The 22,462-nt window shown below is 40.1% G+C and overlaps 2 protein-coding genes across 2 annotated transcripts in view; one reads left to right on the plus strand and one right to left on the minus strand.

The window, feature by feature from the left end:
- The first annotated feature begins 3,545 nt into the window (after positions 1-3,545).
- On the plus strand, positions 3,546-5,873 carry rasl11b (RAS-like, family 11, member B). The gene is made up of 4 exons (XM_059341347.1): positions 3,546-3,843; positions 3,959-4,015; positions 4,124-4,200; positions 4,766-5,873. The coding sequence occupies exons 1-4, from the start codon at positions 3,729-3,731 to the stop codon at positions 5,264-5,266; spliced, it is 750 nt and encodes a 249-aa protein (XP_059197330.1). The 5' UTR covers positions 3,546-3,728; the 3' UTR covers positions 5,267-5,873.
- A 1,829-nt stretch (positions 5,874-7,702) lies between these two features.
- scfd2 (sec1 family domain containing 2) overlaps positions 7,703-22,462 on the minus strand; it is a 125,352-nt gene continuing 110,592 nt past the window's right edge. Inside the window, exons 7-9 of the mRNA XM_059342135.1 lie at positions 20,556-20,690; positions 14,919-15,038; positions 7,703-8,132 (exon numbers count right to left, since the gene is read on the minus strand). Coding sequence (XP_059198118.1) covers positions 8,040-8,132; positions 14,919-15,038; positions 20,556-20,690 — 348 coding nt within the window. The 3' untranslated portion in view covers positions 7,703-8,039. The remainder of the gene's footprint in view (positions 8,133-14,918; positions 15,039-20,555; positions 20,691-22,462) is intronic.

Genomic DNA, 22,462 nt, shown 5'->3' on the forward strand with positions numbered 1-22,462 from the left:
ATAAGTGAAGGGATCTATGAAAAGATGTGTGAATAGAGTTAGCCTTGTTGTCGTGCATCTGCAGTAAACAAGTGAATAAGTGAACAACTGGCCATTGCATTTAAATAATGAAATAAAATATGGAACTTTTTGGAGCATTTTTAATCCCATGCTGCCTGTTCACATTTGGAGTATTATGTAGGATTTTAAGAAAATAATTGGCTGTATATGTATGTATAGGTGTCTGTATCTGGATGTAGGTATGTATACATGGGCATCAATGTATATTTATATCTTTATAAATATATGTACCAGTCAGGGGAAATGGGGGAGGGAATGGGAGGGGGGCAAGGGGAAAAAATAAATGTTCAATGTATGACTCGCTAAGTTATATGTTAATATGATGAAATTCAATAAACACAATGTTTAAAAAAAAGAAAATAATTGGCTCCTGATAATTGTGTTTGATGACAATGATTAAAGGCAATGAGCAGGATAAGCATCTATCATGATCCTGATAAACAATTTACCGTTGCTCTTGAGGTTTGCCCCGAGGGCAGCCCCAAACTGCCCCAGTTTCTCTGATATCCCAAATAATAGGCCCCAGGGGCAAGTCACGGTTGTATGCCTTTTCTCTCCTCTACTGTAAAAAAAAAAGGTGAGGCCTCTTCGGGAAATCAGCCCTCATTTCTGTGTCAACAAGGACATCCTTCTGAGAACACCTCCTCCTCCTGATTTCACCTGCCCCTCCGCCAACCCCCAATTAACTCGACATTCCTCTGTTTGCAGTGAATACCCCGAATTCTCGCTGATAATCATCCACACCCCTTCCAAAGGATTACCCCCCATTTTACCCTCTCTAACAATCTATTGTCACCTCTGTGTGAGTGACACTCTGATCCTTCACTCAGGCCTTGTTCTGCTCTGTTGTAGCTATAATTGTCCGCCTTGGCTCAAAGGTATTTTAATTGACCTCCAGCCCTCCCTCAGGGAAAGTGAAGGCAACAGCAGGCTCAAGGCACACAGACGGAAGAGTGTTGCACCACATAGACATTGTTTTTCATATAAAACAGGTGATGCTGCACACCGTCATAATCTATGTAAAGTCGACTCTGTTGCTTTGACTTCTGGTATGAGTCACTCACCGTTTCTGAGTGAATCCTGGTCCGTCACTAGAAACACCTCCACAGTATCCTCCTATTATTATCCGTCATCATTAGCCTTCTCGCCTGGTTGCTAGAGGAGGGAGCAACCGTGATGCCTTTTATCTTTCTGTGCTGCAAATATGCTGCAGCGTGGGCTTAGATTACAAAGTGGTGACACCTCACTCACATCATTCTAAAAGGCAGGAGCTTCATTTGCAGTGTGCATGTCATCAAATGCAACTATGCTTAGTATTTACTCTCCATTAGCACGAAAACTCACCCTTCCCTTCTGAGGTGGAGTTCACTGTGATGTGGTTAGAGGGACGGTTCTGTGTGTGTACATACACCTAGCAACCATGTCTGCTCACGAAACCTGGGCACTAATTTCATATTTCAGCGCGGCCGCCTGTCATCAGCACTCTTATCAAAAATACATACCAGACCATAATCACAGGCAGACTGGATGCCAAAATACCTCCGAGCATGTGAGCACAAATGAAAGATGGGCGAGGGAGAGAGGGAGGTCTGTGACAGAGAAAAAAAGTGGGACAAAGAAAAGATACAGGTTAAATCAGAGCAGAGAGCAGCTGCTGAGCTGATCTGTCATGTGAAATATGAACAAATGTTTTATTATGTTGCAGTGCTCCACTAAAAATAGATGCCAATTTTACTCTTGTGTTGCTTTTTTTGTGGATAAATGGCCGAAATATTGTGTCATTTCTGGATGTGGAGTGATGGTGGCCTTCAACTCCACAGCATGACTGATTGCATGAGCTCTTGTAAGGTATGCATGAGTGTGTGTTTGAATGTGTGTGTGTGTGTGGTGGGGGGGTTATATTTGTACAACATGAAAAGCCATTAACCCCCCTGTGTGGACAATTCACAAGTGTAGGGGCATGTCTGAACAGGTAACTGGCTGCAACACAACACTGGGAGGCAGCAGGATCCATCCACATCCTGTAATTCCACACAAACGTTGGTGTCATGGTTCAGACTCAGAAAACATGCAGAATAATAAGGGCAGCTGGATGCATTTTTAAGATGTGTCTTAATGCTCAAACAGTGCAAACAATGTAGGCAAATTTGCAGTTTACTAACGAGGAAACTGTAATTTTTGTGTTTAACTGCAAAATACAAATACAATGTTGCATTCTTTACCGTTTCATTTCTCCTAAATGTATGCCTACTGTAATACTGCTTTTATAGTGTCTTGTTGTACAGTACTTTATATTATTTAAAAAATATATATTTACTGTTAATTTTATTCAGTTCCATTTTCTTTTCTTGACTTGTACTTATATTTTATTCAGTCTTATTTTTTCTATTCTATTTTCTCTATTTGATAGTTGTTTCTAGCGCAGGCATAAAAATCACAATGGTTGAGGGGAATGACCTTTTTATTTTGCTTTACAGAAAATAAGCTTGACAAGTTTTGGAAAATTTGGAACATCTTCTAAAATTTTCTTCAGAATAACAATATAGATGTAGACGGTTGGATGGATGACAAATAGGACTGGTGATTTTATTTTTTTATTGAGGTATAGATAATGTAATCTTTTTACTGAAGCACACTATAGGTTTTGTGTGAATGCAAACCATTAGATGCTATTCCTACTATGTTTGATTGCAAATCCCCTTTTTTGTTTCTTGTTTTTATAATATTATACATGCCTTACTATGCTGTTTGTATTGTTTATTTAACTAACAAAATCCATAATAAATATTTTTTATTTTCACTTAACTTATTTTATTCCTGTGTTTTTATCCTATTCTCTGATTTCTATTTGATAGTTGTTTCTGGAGCTGGCATAAAAAAAGCTTTCATTGCACGTTGTGATTTTATAAGACAAATAATGTTGATTTGATAGTATTTTAATTTAGCTATTTTATTTTATTCCATTCAATTTATTTCCATTACATTAGTATACTTTGTATGTATTTATTTTTACTTATTTAATTCCAGTGCTTTTATCCTATATTCTACGATGTCTAAGTGTGTCTGGAGCTGAGACAAAAAAATAAAATAAAATAAAAATCACTGCACGTTGTCCTGTGTATGATTGCATGTGTGACAAATAGCCTTATTGATGATGAACGATTTGATAAGATAGCTGATACGATATTTATGTTGTTTTATATTACATTATATAACCCTAAAGTCGCTGCAAAGAAAATAAACAAGACAAAAACACCTATGACCTTTTTTCCTCCTTCCCATCACTCGTTAAGAAAAGCGTGTTTTGTCAGGACACCCAGCCAGAGGTCCCACCTGTTGCTGAGCGCCTCTCCCTTGTGTTGAGCTTGCATATACACGTGTAGGCGGCTGCGCACGAGGGAGGGGTGATAACCAGCGGCCAATCAGATGCGACCTCCTCTCCAGCGCTATAAAACCAGCGAGCGCCGCTCTTCAGCAGCATTCACTCAGTCAGTGCTTCTACTCTCGTCTTCACTACACTAGTGTTGAATTATTTCACATTTATCGAACCACCTCGACAGACAAACCGGTTTAACTTCTCCTGTTCAACCTCTTGAAGCTTTGGACGACCTTGGACAAGAAGCTAGTTGTCTCTATTTTGCTTTTTTTTGGACGGAATTGACAAAAAAATGCGTCTTATCCAGAACATGACGACCATTGCGGAGTACCCAGCACCTGAATGCTCGGTCCCAAACCGGGCCATTAAAATAGCTGTGATAGGAGGCAGTGGAGTCGGAAAAACAGGTAAGAAAACTGAGTCAAATTACTGTAGTTCATTCACGGCGTGGTGGTACAGTGATTTATATTGTCTTACATTCTGTCATATATGTGTCTAAATGATCGCTTTCCTTTATTTCAGCGCTCGTGGTGAGATTCCTAACGAGGCGCTTCATCGGAGACTATGAGAGAAATGCTGGTAAGTAGCTGAGCAGTGCAGTCTATGAGCATGAATGAGCACAGAGTAGTTTCCAAACATGGTGAAAATCTTGGTGTTAAATTCGTTTTGTTTCTTTTGTGTGTGCAGGTAATCTCTACTCCAGAGAAGTTCAGGTGGATGGCGAGCAAGTGACCATCCAGGTTCAAGACACTCCTGGTGTGGAGGTAAGATACTCTCCTTCTTTTCTTTCTTTCATTTTTTTTTTAACTCTACTCAGACAGAAAGCAGACAGCTTATTTCCCCTGGGATGACTGTAATGTAACTGAGCAGACAAAGTTCAACATCTGAAAATCTGCTGAGGATAATCCAATACAAAGATAATATAATCTAATTCACTGTCTGGCTGTTAAGATCATCTAAGCCTCTCTTTGGCTGGGCACCAGTCCAAAACCAAAGATGTGTGTGTGTATATTTTCTCCTGAAGTACAGCCCCGTCAGTCTGGCTGTCTAATCTCCCATTTAGGCTAATGGATGTCTGAGGCCAGGGTAAATGATACCCTGATCCTGGTCCAGACTCCTCAGTCACCCACACCTCACTGTCCTGGAGGAGTAACCCTATAGCTCTTGTCTGCCCCAGTCAGCATTCCAGTCATGTCTAAAGATCAGTTGCACAAAGTCAGGGAACGTTCAAAACTTTTTTTTTTTTCATTTAACAGAAAATACTTAAAAGGTTTCTCTTAAGCGTGCTGGATTGTGTTTTAATCAGTCTCCTTTTTTCTTTCCTCTCAGCTGACTGATAACGGCATCAACCTACCAGATCATGTGACCTGCTCCATCCAGTGGGCTGATGCCGTGGTACTGGTGTACTCCGTGACAGACCGCCGTAGCTTCGATTTGATCGATCAGTTGCACCAGCAGGTTGTCCGTACCGGAGGCGCCAACATGCCTCCGGTAATCCTGCTGGCCAATAAGGCGGACCTGCTGCACCTGAGGCGGGTCGACTCCCAGCAGGGCCCTTTGCTGGCGGGAACACTGGGCTGCTCTTTCTATGAAGTGTCTGCCAGCGAGGACTACAGCCAGGTGCACAAGGCTTTCCACAGGCTGTGCTGCCAGCTAGCCAAGCAGCCGCCTCCTGCCTCCAACTCCTCCTCAAACAACTCTGCCAGCGCCGCCACGGAGAAAAGACGCTCCCCTCTCATCCCCAGGCCAAAATCGCCCAATATGCAAGACCTGAAGAGGCGTTTCAAGCAAGCGCTGTCAGCCAAAGTGAGGACTGTCACCTCGGTGTGAGGAGGACGAGAAGCTGAAAGTGGTCCAGAGCGGCCACATAAAGAAAGAAAGCATTGAAGATGGAAGTGGAAAGAGAAGATGAATTCTTCTCCACTGAAGTCCTGAATCAGTCTGGCTAAAGAACGCAGATGTGAAATGAACAGGTTCCAGGTATCGAGAGGCTGAATCTTCAGAGGTAATGACCTCTATAAGTGGCAGGTGTCTGCCTGCTCAGACACCGTGTGTGAGGAGAAGCAGCGAGGAGGTTCAGGAGGAGAAACGACACCTGAGGACTAAGAAGCAGCTGCGTGAGGCTGACTGAACCCCAGACTCTGTGCATAGAAAATCAGAAACTGTAAATCAAGCTCTCCTGGCAACAGCAGCGCTCAAGGACTGCCTATTTCTAGCTGTGCTGCCCATTGTTAGCCACTATGTGCTGGTATTATTAGAGCAGTCACTAAGGCTCTGTGCAGCTGTGTGTCAGTCTCTTAGTCAATACCTGCAGTGTATTTTTGCAGCATTCAGATCATCACAGTGCAGACAGCATGATGAGAGGAGGGGGGCGGGGGGACGTAGCAAAGCATGTAGCAATGGTGGTATTATCACTGATGCACTTTATTTAAAAAAAAAAAAAGAAAAAAGAAATGATCCAAAGGGCTTATTATTTATTTGTTACAAATTCACTTTTTGTTCACAATAAAGAATATGATGAATTTGAAAATGTCTCTCTTCTTTCATTTCAGATGTAAGATGCTTTATTATTACAGTTACATTTAAGTTTTGGAAAATGATTAAAACTCATTAAAAATGCTAAAACTTTGAACATAATGTGACGTTTCATCTACACAGGCACTCATTGAACCAAAAATCTATTAATATTTGAATGGAACAATCCCATAGACCATTGTCTTTACCATCAATGCCAGGCTTATTTTGGTTAGTTTGACTGATTTTTAAGTTTATTTGGCTCAATAAAGCAAAAGCAACGTATACTAGGAAACTAGTTGAATTTGAGTTATGGAACTTAATCAACTGAAAATCAGCCTGCCTTACAGTCTTTGTAATCAACTAAGTAACTGAACTGTTTTGAGTTGCCACAAGACCTAAACGTTTACAGTGTAAATATGTAGATATATTCTAATGTAAACATTCTTCTGGGATAATCTGATTATCTTCTTGAACAGTTACAGATATTGCTGCACTTGCTGATATATGCAAATGTGAAACTTTTCAAATTATTTGAAGTTTGTCAGTTCTTAAACACAATTATAGACGAAAAAACAAAAAAGAGGTATTGCGGTCACCTGCTTGTGTCCGCTGTTCTTTCCTTAGCATTCAGTAATCATGATACAAAGTTACTATAAAAATCTTGCAAAATAAAAGTCTCAATCTACGTAGATTAATTTACACCCATAGTAATCATACTGTACTTAATAAATTCTGTAAACCCTTTTCGAATTGATAATACAAAATTTTAATATCATAATAAAGACTTTGAGAGTTTCGAAATGTTTGGATTTAGTATCATGAAAGTAATTGACTTTACTCTCAGAAAGCTGTCAGTTACGTACGTGTATTTGACAGCAGAGACAACATCATATGCAGATTTAAAAATCTCTGTGATGTGATGTCCTTGGCTCCAAAAAACAATGACAAACATCTCTGTAGCTGCTGTGAAGGGGATGACTCACACACGAAGGTAATCTGACCAACGAATAAACCAATTCTTATATAAATGCTTTGATAACAGAATTACTGAATACCACTGGAGACAATAAAAGCATGACTGTACAGCCGCCTCTCAGGTCTTGAAATCCGTCTGCTGCTGCAGTGCCTGACCTCAGAAAAACTTTGTTGAATTAGCCTGAGCCGCCCGCACTGGGAAAGTTCATGTTAGTTTTTATTAGGAACTCTTCTGAGAATTACAAGCTCCCACAGGACAAGGACAAAATTATATTAAACACTTTTCCAATAAAACTGTGTGTTTACGTTTCGAGATGTGTTTATTTATAATCCACATCCTAATGAATGAATCCTGAATGTCCTGTTCAGGCACAGGATTCACTGGTCTGTCTCTGTGTGTGAGACCCGTGTTCATCACTATCAATTCAGGTATGTAGGTGGGTGAAATTACTGGGCTGTAGCCGAGGTGATTCATGCTGGAGAGAATAAAGAGAAATAGGGGGGTCAGGAGGGTGTAGGCGAGCTCTAGGTGTGAGCAAATTATCGGCCCTAGCAGACAGTGTGAAACGACTTGTTAATTATTCTGCTCCTATTTGTCACCATATGATCCTGCGCGGTGTGAAAACGCTAACAGAGAGTGTGTATTCTCTTTGCCACAACAGAGAGGATTTATTAAGTTCACACATAACGCCTGCTTTTAACACAAGCTGGTCAGAACAGCTAACAACTGAGCCTGATGTATGCAAATAAAAGGCAGCGTCACGCCACTGTGTGTGAAAAGTTATTCTTTTTATTGTATCATATTAACATTTGGTGTCATTTTAGCAGAAAAAGAGGGATAAACACACAGAAAAAAACACATTTTCTATTCCGCCTCCAGGAAAAACAAACCCAACTGCAGCTTTTACATAATTACTTTACAGTTAATTTTAAATCCAACAAAACACACTGATTAGGAATGTTGCTTCGATTGGAAATCACCTCCCTGATTTCCGCTCGCAGCTATTAACAGTGATTCCGATTGCGTAAGCTTTACTCACACCTGACGAGGTGTCGGGATGTTGGCGGCGCATGTGTCTCCCCACGTGTGTGTTTCCACGTGAGGGACCTTTTAGACTCCGATGTCAGGCGATAGTCTTTGGGTGGCGAAGAGCAGCTCTGGGATATCCGTGGGCCTCAGTAATCTGGTGGACAAAACCAGCATCTGGAGCAAAGCAGAGCACACTCATCGAGGTTAAAATAGGTCACCGTGAGGAAGTCGACACTTGTAAATGAAGCAGACATGAACGTCAGGGTGGCTAATGTGCAAATTGGCAATCAACAAGGTGCCTAGCAACCAGATTATTTTCTTAATATGATTTAATTTCTTCCGGCAAGGTTGTTACGCAATGGGCCCTGATTGTTTTCAGTGTTTTTAGGAGGCATTGATACTTTCAACCAAAATCTAGAGATGTCTGCCGTCTTATGAATATAATGGAACTAGAAGGCATTCAGCTTGAGGTGCTCAAAGTGCCAAGAAATACATTTGAAAAACCCTCTTTCCAGAAATCATGACCTGGTTCCTCAAGATAGCCCACAGACCTGATTCCAAAAAAGTTGTGATGCTGCATAAAACTGAAATAAAGAATAGAGTAGAAGAATAGTTTTATTTGTCATTGCACAGAAGTACAGCAAAATTAAAAAGAGCAGCTCTTGTTTTAGTGCAACAGAATACAATCATTTAAACATAGTGAAAAAAAAAATAGAAAACATGCACAAGAAAAAAAAGGGGGGATCAGCAGGTTTGGGATATTTACAGGGACATAATGGGAGTTATTGCACATCTCATTCTGGAAAAACAAAATGAGATAATTTTGCTCAGGGGGTAAGGGTAGAGTTAGACCAAAATACTTTTTGAACAGATCGGTTATGTTTTGGCTACACATTATTGCAGAAACTAAAGATCAAATCATATACATGTTTTTCTGTCCTTGCAGTTCATCTGTAATAAGCTTCGTCTCATTCCCTGAACCAACTAAACCTACCTGGCAGGTGGGTTTTAAGAGGTTAATGTTCAAACTCTGAATTTGATACATTCTGTTTTTATTTATGTTTTACACAGCGTCACAACTTCTTTGGAATCAGGGTTTTATTTGAAAGTCTGTGGGTTATCTTGATCAACGGGGTCATGGTTTCTGAAAAGAGATATTGCTGTTCAGTTTTATCGAACTTCGACTCTTAACAAGTCACATCAAAACAATCCAGATTGACTTATATATTATAAATTTATTTTGGGGTGAATTGTCCCTTTAATGCTGTTTAAAGGAAGCCCTGGGTCGTGGTATAATGGAAAAGTGACGGGTGCTTATTCAGACACGAGACCAACATGTCAGATTGCCCTCACATTTACATTTTCTATGTAAAGAATCAGGTGTCATGTCTACAGGGGGTAAGTCCTACATTGTCAGAAAGAATAAGTGACAAGTGTGGATCCAGGATTTTTTAACATTTAAAGGGGACTTATTATGCAAGGTGAAAATGGGTGGAAAACTTCTCAACTTTTTCTGACAAAATTTTGCATTCTCCTGAGAAATAACTGATAATGAGAGCTACTGTGACTAGCCTGAATTTCACTGTTTTAACTGTCACACGTCTGAATTTCACTCTAGAGTAGTGTTACTAAAGCAAGGAAGGCCACTGAGCCAGGTGTATATTGTTTCACATTTTTACAATATAACTCAGCATATTGGTGTAACGTGAAAGTCATGTTTATATTAGACAACAGCGTTCTCCAACATAAACGGCAGAAGAGGTTTTGTGTCAGTACCACAAATTACGGTACGTAGGTATGTATCCCGGCTCGCATTTCACTGCACACATGAATGTATTGTGGATTATGGTACAAAGGTGCGTTCTAAAAATAGAACACATGTACGGTCAGCGGTTGTAAAAAAGGCTGCAGTTTCTGTGGATTTATATTGCAAAACCACTGACCTTAGGTTTAGGGCAAAAAACTTCTGGTAAGCCGTTATAAAAGACAGTTTAAACAGTAAATAACTGTAGATAAATGCCAGAAGTGAAGTAGTTACAAGGGTCACGTAAATACCGCAAGTTACGTAACAAACGTACAACGTAACTAAAGTTAAAAATGGTTCACTTTTGTTTCCACTCGGAACATGAGCCCCACTTTCCTGGGTGAAAGTCTGCCGATTATTCGACGCACTCACCACCCCATCCTCCAACCGAACATGGCAATTTGCCCCTTTAAACTTCAATTGGCTGTCAATCACTACTACATCTGCAAGATGGTGGCGGTCGCATTACAGTGGACGGTGAAGTACGGAGACATAGCTCATTTTTCGCTGCCTGTAAACATGACCTATATTGACGTTTTTGAAGGGAGAACAGGCTGTTACATACATTTACATCATAAATGGAAAGTTTGGCCACGTTTAACATTAACTTCCAACAATGTGAAAAAAATACATATGACAGAAAAGGAAAATATATCCCCTGAAACATTTTTGTGAATTTCTCATCTCAGCTGCTGCGCTTTAGCCTTAATGAAAAGTCACACATACATTGTATCATGATGGATATTTTCATGCAGAAAACTGGAGTTACTTTAGCTGAATTTTGGCCTGTTTGATTGCTTTTCCGGGTTAGAATAAGAAGCCCAGTCCTCTTGTGTTGTATAACAGAGAGGCTCTGTTTCTCTGCAGCAGTGTTGCTTTAACTCGGGGTCAGCTCCTAAAATTGGCATTGGGCCTGTTTGTAGTGGCAGAGCGAGTGTGTTTCCGAGGAATTTGGTCCAAGTGCAAGACCGAAACTTTACAGTTTGTTTTCAGTGTTCATCAGCGTCTGCTCCACAGACATCCACCATCATGCGTATACACTTTTACTTGCATGTAGTATGTTGTGCATGTGTACGTCCTGGTCAAACTGTATGAGCGCAGAGGTCGGTGCATGTGTGGGCCAGCCGATTATTTTTGTATAAGCTTGTCTTTATTCCTGATTACAGATGGAAGGCTTTGATCCTTGCCAAGCCTTTCATTGCCCCTGGCCTCCTTCTCAAAGCCTTTTATTAAGACAAACCCACATTACACGGGCCGGCCTCCCTCTTCTCCTTCCTCACCCTCATTTCACATGGAAAAGGCTCTCATCTGCATGTTTTGCATGTCAGTGTGGACTGCATACGTAATTGGCACTAAAACCTCCCAGACACAGAGGCATACAGCCACACCATTACATCTCATGGATGCAATTACAGCGTTAATAGGTGTAAACATCAGATGACACTGTCACCCTCTGCACCTGAGCCACCTGTGTATGTAGGTCAATGTTCACGTCGGTTCCCTCAGTCACATTCACTGCCAGGGCCAGACTGAATCCTGCCTCTCTGAGGGTCACAGCAGCTCTCCTAATTTTCCTCTCCATTTACTTGATGTTTAATGGCTAAAGAGATGACCCAATTCAATTCAATGTCAGTTATTTTTCTGATTGAATTTGTATTTTTTGCAATTTTGTACTTCTAAAGGAACATGAATTCTTTTGAAGACAATTTTAATGAGTCATCAGCAGCAACGTGCAGCCTCCTACAGACTGTCTGTGATAGAATAATAAAGCTTTGTGAAGTGGATATTGATGAATCATTCGCAAACAATGTGATGTTTATAATTGATGGCTCAATGATATATCCAATTTCAAGGTGAAGTATCATGGAACATGATACTTTGAAATGCTCATCATACTTACTTACTTGTTCCATTGTATATTTGCTTTTTCATTCATCAGAATTTCTTTCATTGTAATCAGTACCTTTAGCACATTTTCCAAAGTTTGCAGATGGTTTACGTACAAAGCAGCCTTAAACACAACCTTCCACAAAAACTCCATTATCTCTATTGGTTTGTTGCTACCTTTACTTACTTACTTTGCCTGTGGTTGAAAACATATTCAGATCCCTAACTTAGCAGCAATATAACAATGTTACAAAACTCTATTGCAATTAAAAATATGTAAAAAGTACTTAAGAATATAAACTCACTGGCCATTTTATTAAGGTAAACCTGTCCAACTGCTGGGACAGGTTCTGTCCATTTGTTAACGCAAATATCTAATCAGCCAATCACATAGCAGCAACTCAATGCATTAAAACATGTAGACATGGTGAAGACGAGCTTTTGAAGTTCAAACTGAGCATCAGAATGGGGAAGAAAGGTGATATAACCCTCCGGTTATGTTAGTTTTTTTCAGGAAAAAGCAATAACCCGGGGCATTTTTATTTATCCAAAAGTGTCGGAGACTAAAAAATCCCAATAACCATTGTTTATATTTCATTAATAGCTCCACTAATAACCATTTAATTCAATATTTAGTGCAATTCTTTACCTCTCAAAGATCATGGTTTCAATAGCATGGCAGCAATAGCTGTAGGGACCAGGGACCTATTGTTATATTGTGGATTTTTTCTTCTTCCTCTTCCGGACACAATTTCTTCCAGCTACTAGACTAACAAATTATATATCAAAACGTGCGGTTTGATCAGGATCAGTGTGCTATTACTTTTCTCTACGGAATACGAATTTTCGCAACGTCTACTTCTCTGGCATAATTTCACTTAGAGACTCCATTTAAACTTTAAACAGTAGACACAAGTCTTGTGTATTAATGCACGTTTTGATAGGTCATATAGTTTTTTATCAATCCCTGTTCAATGACCATGATCATTTTTGGAGAAATTCTGAGATTATAATGGGTGTGTATTGCATGGAATGTTCATCACTCAGAGTGCAGAGGGAGCGAAAAAAAATTGTCAACATAATTTGAAAACTGCGCTCCAGGCCGCAAATTCCACTCTACAGAACTAATTTATACATAGAAACGTAGGAAAATTTGTCTTCTCACTCACAATCCTCTGGTAAAGCTGTCAGAGTTATAGTTTGGGCGTAGGACGCACAGATGCGCCACCAACACGCACCAACAGTCCCATTGACCCCCATATAAAAAATGCAGGAAGATTTCTGTAGAAAAGCATATTTTGTTGGCATATTGCTATCCTGAAGCAGCAGAAAGCGACTGACCAACTGGTGTGAAGTCAATGGTGTAGTATTTTGCTGCTATTTAAAAGGCGGACAGGGTTCACAATGTGTGTACACACTACTTGCTACACACTGGTGTGACTTAGATGGCAGTTTTATTTGTGGGTACTGGGGTCATTAAAAATAACATTCTGATTTATAGTGGATAAGTTATGGGTGGGTGAAAAAAATCTCTTTAATGAGGTTAATTTATGAATTAATGCACAATGAGAAACAGCAGCGTAACCTCATTGATTATTTTATTTTAAGCTTAGTTCTGTTTCCCCTGTCAAGTTTAAGGATACATATTTCTGTCATTTCTTGGCATAAAGCAGTCTCTCTTGTCATACATCAATACAATACATTTTTTTAAAATACCACACAGCCTACATGGACTCATTGATTGAGAGGGGGAATGTCCATGTGTGTGGGTTTTTAATTCAGAGAAAATAATGAATTCAGGTGGGTAGCAGGTGGATGGCTTATGCATACTCACTGATTCACATAATTTTCCTATTACACACTGGGATGCTCAGCAGCACTCCTCCTCAGTTAAATAGGTTATTGGTGCATTAGCTCAAAGGCAGTTGTTAAAAGGACAGGAAACAGGAAACCTGCTTGCTTAACCAGTTTGCTGAATCCGCTGTTTAAATAGCAGTGTGCCAGGTGTAGGTAACCTGGCTTTTAAAGAGAATGGGAGTTGACGCTGTAATTGGTTTAACTCATGTTACGCAAAAAAAAGGAATTTAGAGACTGAATGCAGACAAACCCTAAATGCACATGTGCCATTCCAACAAGATCTCCAACATAAACGACTGAATAAACCGTTTGTCAATACCATCCAGAACAACTCATATGAGTGTTTCGTGGATCATGGTAAAATATCATCATTATACATACACGTGCGGTTTACGGTTTTAAAAAAAGGCTGCAGTGAATTTAGGCTGCAAAACCACTGATCTAGGTTTAGGGCAAATAACTTGCTGGTAGGGCAGGACGATATGGCAAAAAATATGATCACGATATATTTTTTCATATCGGCCGATTTCGATTACTATCATGAATTTTTTGTCTTGTTTTTAAATTGCCAGTTTTAAAGCATCTGTACTGAAAATGCTTTCTGCATAATCACTTGGGTGGTACTTCCTTCTTCAGATGATTTAACAGATTTGTGGTTGTTAGAGAGCCCTAGCTGTTAATGTTTTGTTAACTTGTTTATTGAACTAAGTTCCATTCAGTAATAATTGTTTCTCTGTAAGTTTTCATATGTCCCATGCTTTTGAACGCACCATAGCCGTTCAGACGCTATTGAATGCACCATATCCATATCTGTGTGTGAATTGCCATGCTATGAATGTTAGATTTATCTCGCTAAAAGGCAGATAGATTATAATTTCCTTTGCATCCAACATTCACCTAAACCTCCCTGGTTTATTGCTCCAAGTCATGGCTGACATCTTTTTCGCCGCCCTCAGCTTCGTGTTTAGCGGTAGTTATTTTAAAAAACGTAAGTTACGTAAAAAGTAATTTCCTTTTTTTCCCACATGGGACACAAAGCCAATTCTCCTGGGTGAAAGTTGGACGTTTGTTCGACCCATCCACCTCCTCTATCTCCTGTCCAGAGTGCGATATCTGGCATTTAAACAACACATCGCAGTCGATCATTACTTCTAAATCTGCAAGGTGGCGGCGGAGGACAGTCAAAAACAAAGGTGTGAGCCGTACATTGCTGCCTGTACACACGCCCTATATTGACGTTTTTGAGGGGAGACCAGTCTGGCCATGCACTTTAGACCATAGTCATCAAAATAGGTGTATAAGATTTGATTTGTTCTTGTTTAATGCCACAGGAAACTAATAGAGCTGAGCATCACATAAAAAAGAACTGAATTGGACTGAAGCTTTTAGTCACCTGTTATCTGCCGACTCACCTGTGTCCCTGGTTTGTGTATGGTGACCATTTCTTTAATGAGACGAAGCTCTGCAGGCGTGACTCCACCGACCAGGAAGAGGAAGAGCAGAGGGTTGTCGCTGGGATGTGGACGACTCACCTGGAGTGAAGGAGGGACATTGTGATTGGTCAGAGTATATTTTTTTTAGCAATCAGAGGTGTAGATTATTTTTCTTACTATAGAACAGTGTGTGATAAACAATTCACTTTCTGCAGGGAAAGTTTTTCTCCATGTTTTTTTTCTGATTCTGAGTCACTGCTCAGCTGGACACATGGGATATTGTTTTGATACGGACGAGAGAGGACTCTATAAAAGACAAAAGCTCAGTGGATTAGTGTGTTTTCAGCTTTGTGTTGTGATAGCCCACACGTGGACATGTAAGCAGCTGCAGACACACACTGTCATACAACACATGCAGACATAAACAAATGTCAAACATCACCTGTGCCACGAGCTCTCACAGTCTCAGACACTCGATCGTGCATCAATGAACAATATTAACACTTTAAGATGGATTTTAACTGCAGGGTAAAGTCGGCTGTTGTTGCTCAGCGTGATTGGCTGCCGGGGGGAATAATGGCTTTGTGCCATTGGTGGCTGAACAGCACTCAGGACACATCTACAGCCTGTGAATGCTAACTGAGCAATCAGAGCTGCGGGGGGCGGACCCGAGGAGAGAGTGGCTGGACACGTGAAACACCAGCAGGCTGAGGTGAAGCATGTCAAGGATGATTCAACATGTGTTTAGCAAAAAAATGTGAGAATAAATGTTTTAGAGTGTATTATGCTCAGAATATTTTGTATTTCAACAGAAATTCGCTGGTGCTTGAAGACAGAAGAGACACACCACATACATGTGCGAGTACATCACCAGCTGCATGTTTTCAGGATCCGCAGACACACTTCGCTCAGAGTGTGAACCATGTGTACTGCCATGGGATACACAGGAGGGAGGGGCTTAGGGAAGTGTGTAAAGATGAGATGTGAAATGTGCCACTAAAAGGGAGGAGAGGTAAACATTATCCTACTGTATGTTAAAATAAATCCACAGGCATTCTGAGGGAGATGCAGCTGACCAGAGTAGATGTAAATAATAAAACATTTTTTTTTATTTTGTCTTACAAAAACAAATCCTCTGGTATAGCATCAGGGTCCAGATTTTCTCCCAGGTCACACTCCACCAACAGATCATCTTAAAACTCATTCAGATGATCTCCATCAATCTATTTAGTGGACTGAAATCAGGACCAACAAACGAAAAAAACGAAATAAAAAAGTCACTTTGAAACACTTCCAGATCAGTGATTTTATTTAATTGTACCACCTCTCAACTATCTACTCAATAGGAGGTTGGAAACTACTTCAAAATAAAAGTACTGCTCCACAAATTCACAGCATTTCATTCTAAGTTGTTTTTCTTCTCTTTTGGTTGAATGTGTCCACTTTTGAATTGGGACTCACCAGTTCGGAAGCACTACTCAAAGAAATATCACAGCTAACTTATTTGATGCTTCAGACAGATTTTGGTGAAGAAAGACAGAATTTGGTGGCATGTTGGTTATGCTGCTCACATACTGTCAGTGGATTCTGATCAAGGGGCCTGAAAAGTGGAGTTCATGTGGAAGTGCCCTTAAGTTGCATGCTTTCTAATGACCAGCAGGGGGAGACTCCACTGGTTGCAAAAAGAAGTTTAATTGTATAGGAGTCTAGAATATGACTCTACTTCTCATTAATTTACTAACTAATTTCCCTGATGGGTTTCTGGTTTAATGGAATTTATGTTTTCTTATGGTTTATGACCAATCCTTACTTTCAAGTCTCTGTCAGTGCAGAATGATGTTCACTTTGTAAATGATGGTCTGGTTTAAAGTAAAACTGAAGATAAAGCAGGTTTAGAATGTGGCTACCTTGTGTTTAAGTTGCTACCAGTTAAGAGTGTAACTCACAAGTTTCATCACAATATGATGATATTGATTGTTTAGATAAAAATAGTCTGACATGAACCAATTTTGATTTGATATAATAATGGTTACCTCTGGCTCCAAAATAAAACCGCAAGATGGTGACAGCCAATATACCAAACTTCAGGGTTCAAAACCGTAGCTATGTCCACTTTTTTAGTAGTCTCTGGTCCCTACATCCCAATCATAGTAAAGCATTTCATCACTGCTCTTAAAGTATGAGATTACAAACCAATGTGCGACAATATCAGTTCTTGTTGCCCATGTGAAAAACGTGCTTTTACACCGGAGAGAGAGATAGGCCTCATGGGACAATACCTATTAGGCGTGTTTCCACTGAGTAATTTTTGGAGTGTTTTGGCAACGCCCACTAGTTAGTTCCCCTCAGCCTCTGTTTGCATACAAGTACTTTTGTAGCGGCTAACCAATGGAGTTCAAATGTGACAACAAACCGACGTGGCAAGCAGTGTTGCCAACTTAAAGACTTTGTTGCTATATTTAGCGACGATTCAGACCCCTCTAGCGACAAATCTAGCGACTTGTTATTGGAGACTTTTGGAGACTTGTTTAATCTCTTCTTAACGAGTTGTGCCGTCCCAAAGCACTCACAAGTGGCCCAGTCCACCCGCAGCAGTCTCTCCCAGACGCAGTCAGGGATTAACCCCTCAGCGTCCAGTCTGCAAATGAATTAGACATGTGCGGAGTCGCCGCCTCAACCGTATTCAGTCAGTGTCGACTAGATAGTAGCGGCACAGAAAAGTACCTTCCTGAACCAGGTACTTTCTAACCGATATCTGAGCTGCTAACCGGTGAAGTTGGGCGGATCCTCTCTCCCAAGCCACACCCATAGCAGCTCACTAGAGGGAAAAGTACCTAATGGAACACGTTTATTACAAGCAAATGTCAAATTGTGCTCCATAAATGTGAGATATCTGGTGACTTTAGGGCTTCCTCACATTTGGTTGCTTGTGTTAGTTAGATGCAGATGGAAGAACTACAGCTGAAAAATCTCCTCTACAACTTGGACTGTTGAAACAAAGACTAAACATGGAATCCTAGACGCAAAGTCACACAAACACGCTATGGACAGTTTAAAATAACAGGTTCAGTAACAAGTAAGTCACTTGGTCAGAATCCAGACTGCGGGGTCCATTGTGTTTAATGCTACAGACTGTGGAGCACACAGAAGGCTCTATGGTCAAAAATAGAACTTTTATTGGGTTGTTTTATGGCATAAAGGGTGTGCTCCTATAGAATGCTCCAAGTTCAGGTTTATAGATTTAGTCTGTCTGCTTTGTGGGCCAAGTTTCTTAATTTGTGTAAAACCAGGCCACGGTTACACAACCAGTGTAATTCCTCCCCCCGGGTAATCATCAGTTTAAGCAGGCCCAGATGTGGGATAATCAGAGCATGGATAGTGATCTGCTCTGCGGTGGATATACATTACCCACAAGCCCAAAGCTGCATATTTGCTGGCGAAAAACATTTGGCCAAAATATTAATATAACCCCAAAACTCAGGGCTTTGTGTTTCCCCCTGATGCTTTGAAAACTTGGAAAAACAAAACTGCAATAGAAAGAATGAATGAATAACTTGCGGAATAAGTTGCCAACAATTTCCCATTCTATGCAAACCCAACTGCTTCCTTTAGAGGTGAAATTTGGGTTAAATGGATCAATAAGGAACTAAGGTGTTTCTTGTTATTAAGACCCTGTTCTAGACGGCTGTCTGGCTGCTGACAGATTCGCTTTCAGTGTTTCTGTTCCTGTGAAGCTTTTGCTCCTCAAGTACCCGACCACTCTGAGATAGTGTCATTGAAGATTAATGTGACTCTTTGAAGCAGTGACCTGGTGTCATGTTCAAATGTATTAAATCATTGTTAAACAGATCGGTTTGATTAAAATTTACATTTGTATAGGGGTTAGTGTTGAAAGGATCTCAAGTAATAATTAAAACTACAGTAAAAATCACAAGTTTAAAGAAATAACAATTAATTAAAAAGTGGAACTGAATTGACTCATAGGCCTATAGTGAAATTGAGTGATAAATTTAATCTTTGCTGAAGGCATCTAAATCTAATGGAACTGCTGTTTTAACCTTGAATGGTTTGGATGATAAGTGCAACTTAAACTAATATTTTTTGTTTGATCTTGTGAGTACTGATCCCTCTGACCCCACATGCGGCTCAAACTTTAGTAGTTACGTGTGCTCGTACTGGTGGAGCCTCAAGTGGCCGTTTGAGTAACTGCAGTTCTGACACTTCTGAATTTACTTCTTAATTTTCCAGCTATGGAGGTCTCCACTAGCTTCATACTGTCCCCTGGGTATCTGCTCGACTTATCCAAATAAGTCACCAACCAACAACGCCACCATAAGGCCATTCATAAAGCAACTTACTTTATGAAACGCAAAAATAAAACTGTTCTTTCTCTGGATTCCTTGGGACAAGACAAGTCTCTACAAACAAGTGACCAACAGCAACAACACGTGGCCAATTATACAGATCAGCAATGGTGGAGGTGGCAAACTGTGCTTTGTAAAAGTGAAATGAAAAGAAGCAGCTGGTGACTCCATGTGGAGACACGTGCCTGTTGGTTCTGTGAAGTGTAATCATTCTTATTCTTTTCCTTTTTGTTTTTTCTTTCAGCTTCTGACTGCACAATCATTAGTTTTATTATTATTATAAATATGTACAGTGATGACTATAAAGGCTTTTGATCTGTTATAGTTTACAAAATCATTTCTAAATCAACATCTCTGTGTCTAAAGCGAAGAACTGTGGTTCAGGAGAATTAAGTGTTGGGTAAATGATAGTAACTTTAGTGCTGGATTACTAGGGTAAACACTCTCATGTCATCTCTCATCTCATGATGAGATCGCTTACTCAACAAATTGTCAATTCAGGTCAGGTTCAAGCATTGGAAGACGATGCTTTAGTGCTTACAGTGGGAAGTCATCAAAGGAAGGGTGAAGAAAATGTGACAGACCTGACCCCATTTCATACAAATGTGTGTGTGTGTGTGTGTGTGTGTGTGTATGTGGAGACTATCCTCCTTCAAAATACAACGTGTGACATGTGTCGTCTTTACATGCAGCTTATTGAGACCCAAATTTACATTTGTAGTTAGTGGTGTCCTCTAGTGGCTGTAGCAAATATGACAGTTAGGAGGAAGTGCCATTACGTGTAAAAGCAGGGGGAAGGGGGATACAGAGTATGAAGCATGAAAGGTCCCTTCATGATGCAGAGAATGGGGGACGGCTGGGTCAATCAAACATACGACTTTCACCCATGTGACCGAAGTTCGTGTCCCGCATGAAAACGAAAGTAAACAATGTTGTTTGAAGTAACTTTGGCGGTCAAATTTTAATGTCAGCAACTTTATTTTTTATTACACCTAACCATGTACTTTTTGTCTTAACCTTAGGAAAGTAGTTTCTCGCCAAAAAGTAATTAAATTATGGCCATTTGAAATCATCAGCAACATGTTTAAAACTGTTAGATTTATGCATGAGGAAGCCTTGATCTCCTGCCATAGGTGAGGGCAATTTTTGAAAACGCTCTTGTGGATGTATCTGAGTGTAGGAACAAATGACATATGAGATTGTATAATTTGGAGGGCTAGTTATGCGAGTGTGATGGTGAGCAATGTCTGACCTTCATGAACATGCTGAAGCCGGTCTTGAGCAGGTCCGTTAGGCCTCCAGACATGTGCTCGATATCAGGACATTCAAGTCTGTCAGGGTGGAAGACTTCCTCCAGGATCTGCCGCAGGAAAGGACGATAGGTCGCCTGCAAAGCACCAAACAACACATTTGAACACGACATCCCAAAACACCCCCACTGTTTTATCTCTAAATATGAATGTGTCAAGTGTGATATTTTTTACAGTAAACAATCTGTAAATATCGGTGCATTAATTGCCATTCTATTAGCCTCTGCTTGTTTGTGTGAATGGCTGTGGGTGTGAGAGACAGTGGAGTTATAAACAGCTCTGGTCGACCAAATAGGCTGCTAACTATGAGTCACTTCAGGAAGAGGAGCTTAAACACTGCGGCAATCAGGGTGAAAAAAATACTGCACTGTTGGATGTGACTAAAAACAGTACTTTGGTTTATTTTGAGTGCTAGGTCAAATCAAGAATCAGCAACTGCTAGTCTGACAGAAACACTGATATCTTTGTCTCAATGGTACTAACAAAACTATACAAAATTACCATTATGTTACAACTGTGATAGTACATGATACTTATAAATTCAAAAGTACTCTTAATAATTTTAGTGTAAATAACATTAGTTAACTTGTATTCATTGTTTTAGCCATGTTAATGACATGGCTTCATGTTGGTCAGTTGATGCGCTGCTTTTGCTCCACCCTGAAACAAAAATGTTGTTTCGTCTGCTTTAAATACAAGTTGTATTTGTTTTTATTTGCACATTGAGCAAGGAATAATGCTGTGCAGCTCTTAAGTGTATATAGTAGACGTCGACATTCACGTTTTTTTACTTGTATTGGCATCTGCGAAGTGCGTTTGCCGATCTATTAGCCCATTTCACTGAGTCAACACCAGGGAAGGCTTGGTGCAACATCTGCCATTCGCTGGTGGTTTACAGTCCTGAATGACAGTAAAGTTTTCCTTGCAGTTGTTTTGTGCTAAGTAGCAAATGTTGGTGTGCTAACATGTTAAACCAAGATGGTGAAGAAATGGACTGTATTGTGGACGTAGCTACTGTGCAGTGTCCAGTTTTCAGTGTCTGATTGTACTTTTCAGTTTTCTGGTAAGTACATTTTCGTATTACTTTACTTTTGTTTTTTCTAGCAAGAATTAGCATCCCAATTACAGCATAGTTAACGAGAATTACAGATGCACCTTGCTAAATAAACTAGCTAAGCAGTGGTAGGATTATCTGGTAACTTAGAGTTGCAATGCTAGTGGTACCCCACCAGGCTGGTAACCTGTGTAACCTCCCCTGCTCCCATATGGTCACTTCTGGCTCCAAAATAAGCCAGGTGAACATGTTAGCATTTAGCTCAAAGTACTGTTTTGCTTAAGTACACCGTCACAGAACTGCTAGCATGGCTGAAGGTACACAGGAGGAGGGTAAGAGTGTGTTGACATTTGAGAAAGACCCTTCCAAATAATGGTCGGCCATAGCTTATTTTCGATTGAGATGAGAGTGTATGTGCTGATAAAAAGCATCAATGATACTAATGAACTGAATGAATACTAATGAACATAAACATATTGACAACAACATGTGACATCACTTGCCTCTCCAAAACAGTCACCATAACAGCATCTGGCTCATTTTCCCATAAATATGAGCTGCCTACTTTGACAAAGAAAATATTTCAATGCTTTTCCAGTCGTTCTGACAGTGAAAAGCAGAAGATTCAATAAATTGTTGCTATCCTTGAGGTAGCTGACCTGCAGAAACTCAACTAAAGCCTCAGAAATTGCTTCAAAAACTCTTAAAAGGTGATCCATGAAAAAAGTAACAATGACTCAGCTATTTCTGCCCAGCAACCAAGGACAGAACGTACCATTTATAGGCCTTAAAGCT

Source organism: Centropristis striata, chromosome 9 (assembly GCF_030273125.1).
Source record: "Centropristis striata isolate RG_2023a ecotype Rhode Island chromosome 9, C.striata_1.0, whole genome shotgun sequence".
Taxonomy (NCBI): domain Eukaryota; kingdom Metazoa; phylum Chordata; class Actinopteri; order Perciformes; family Serranidae; genus Centropristis; species Centropristis striata.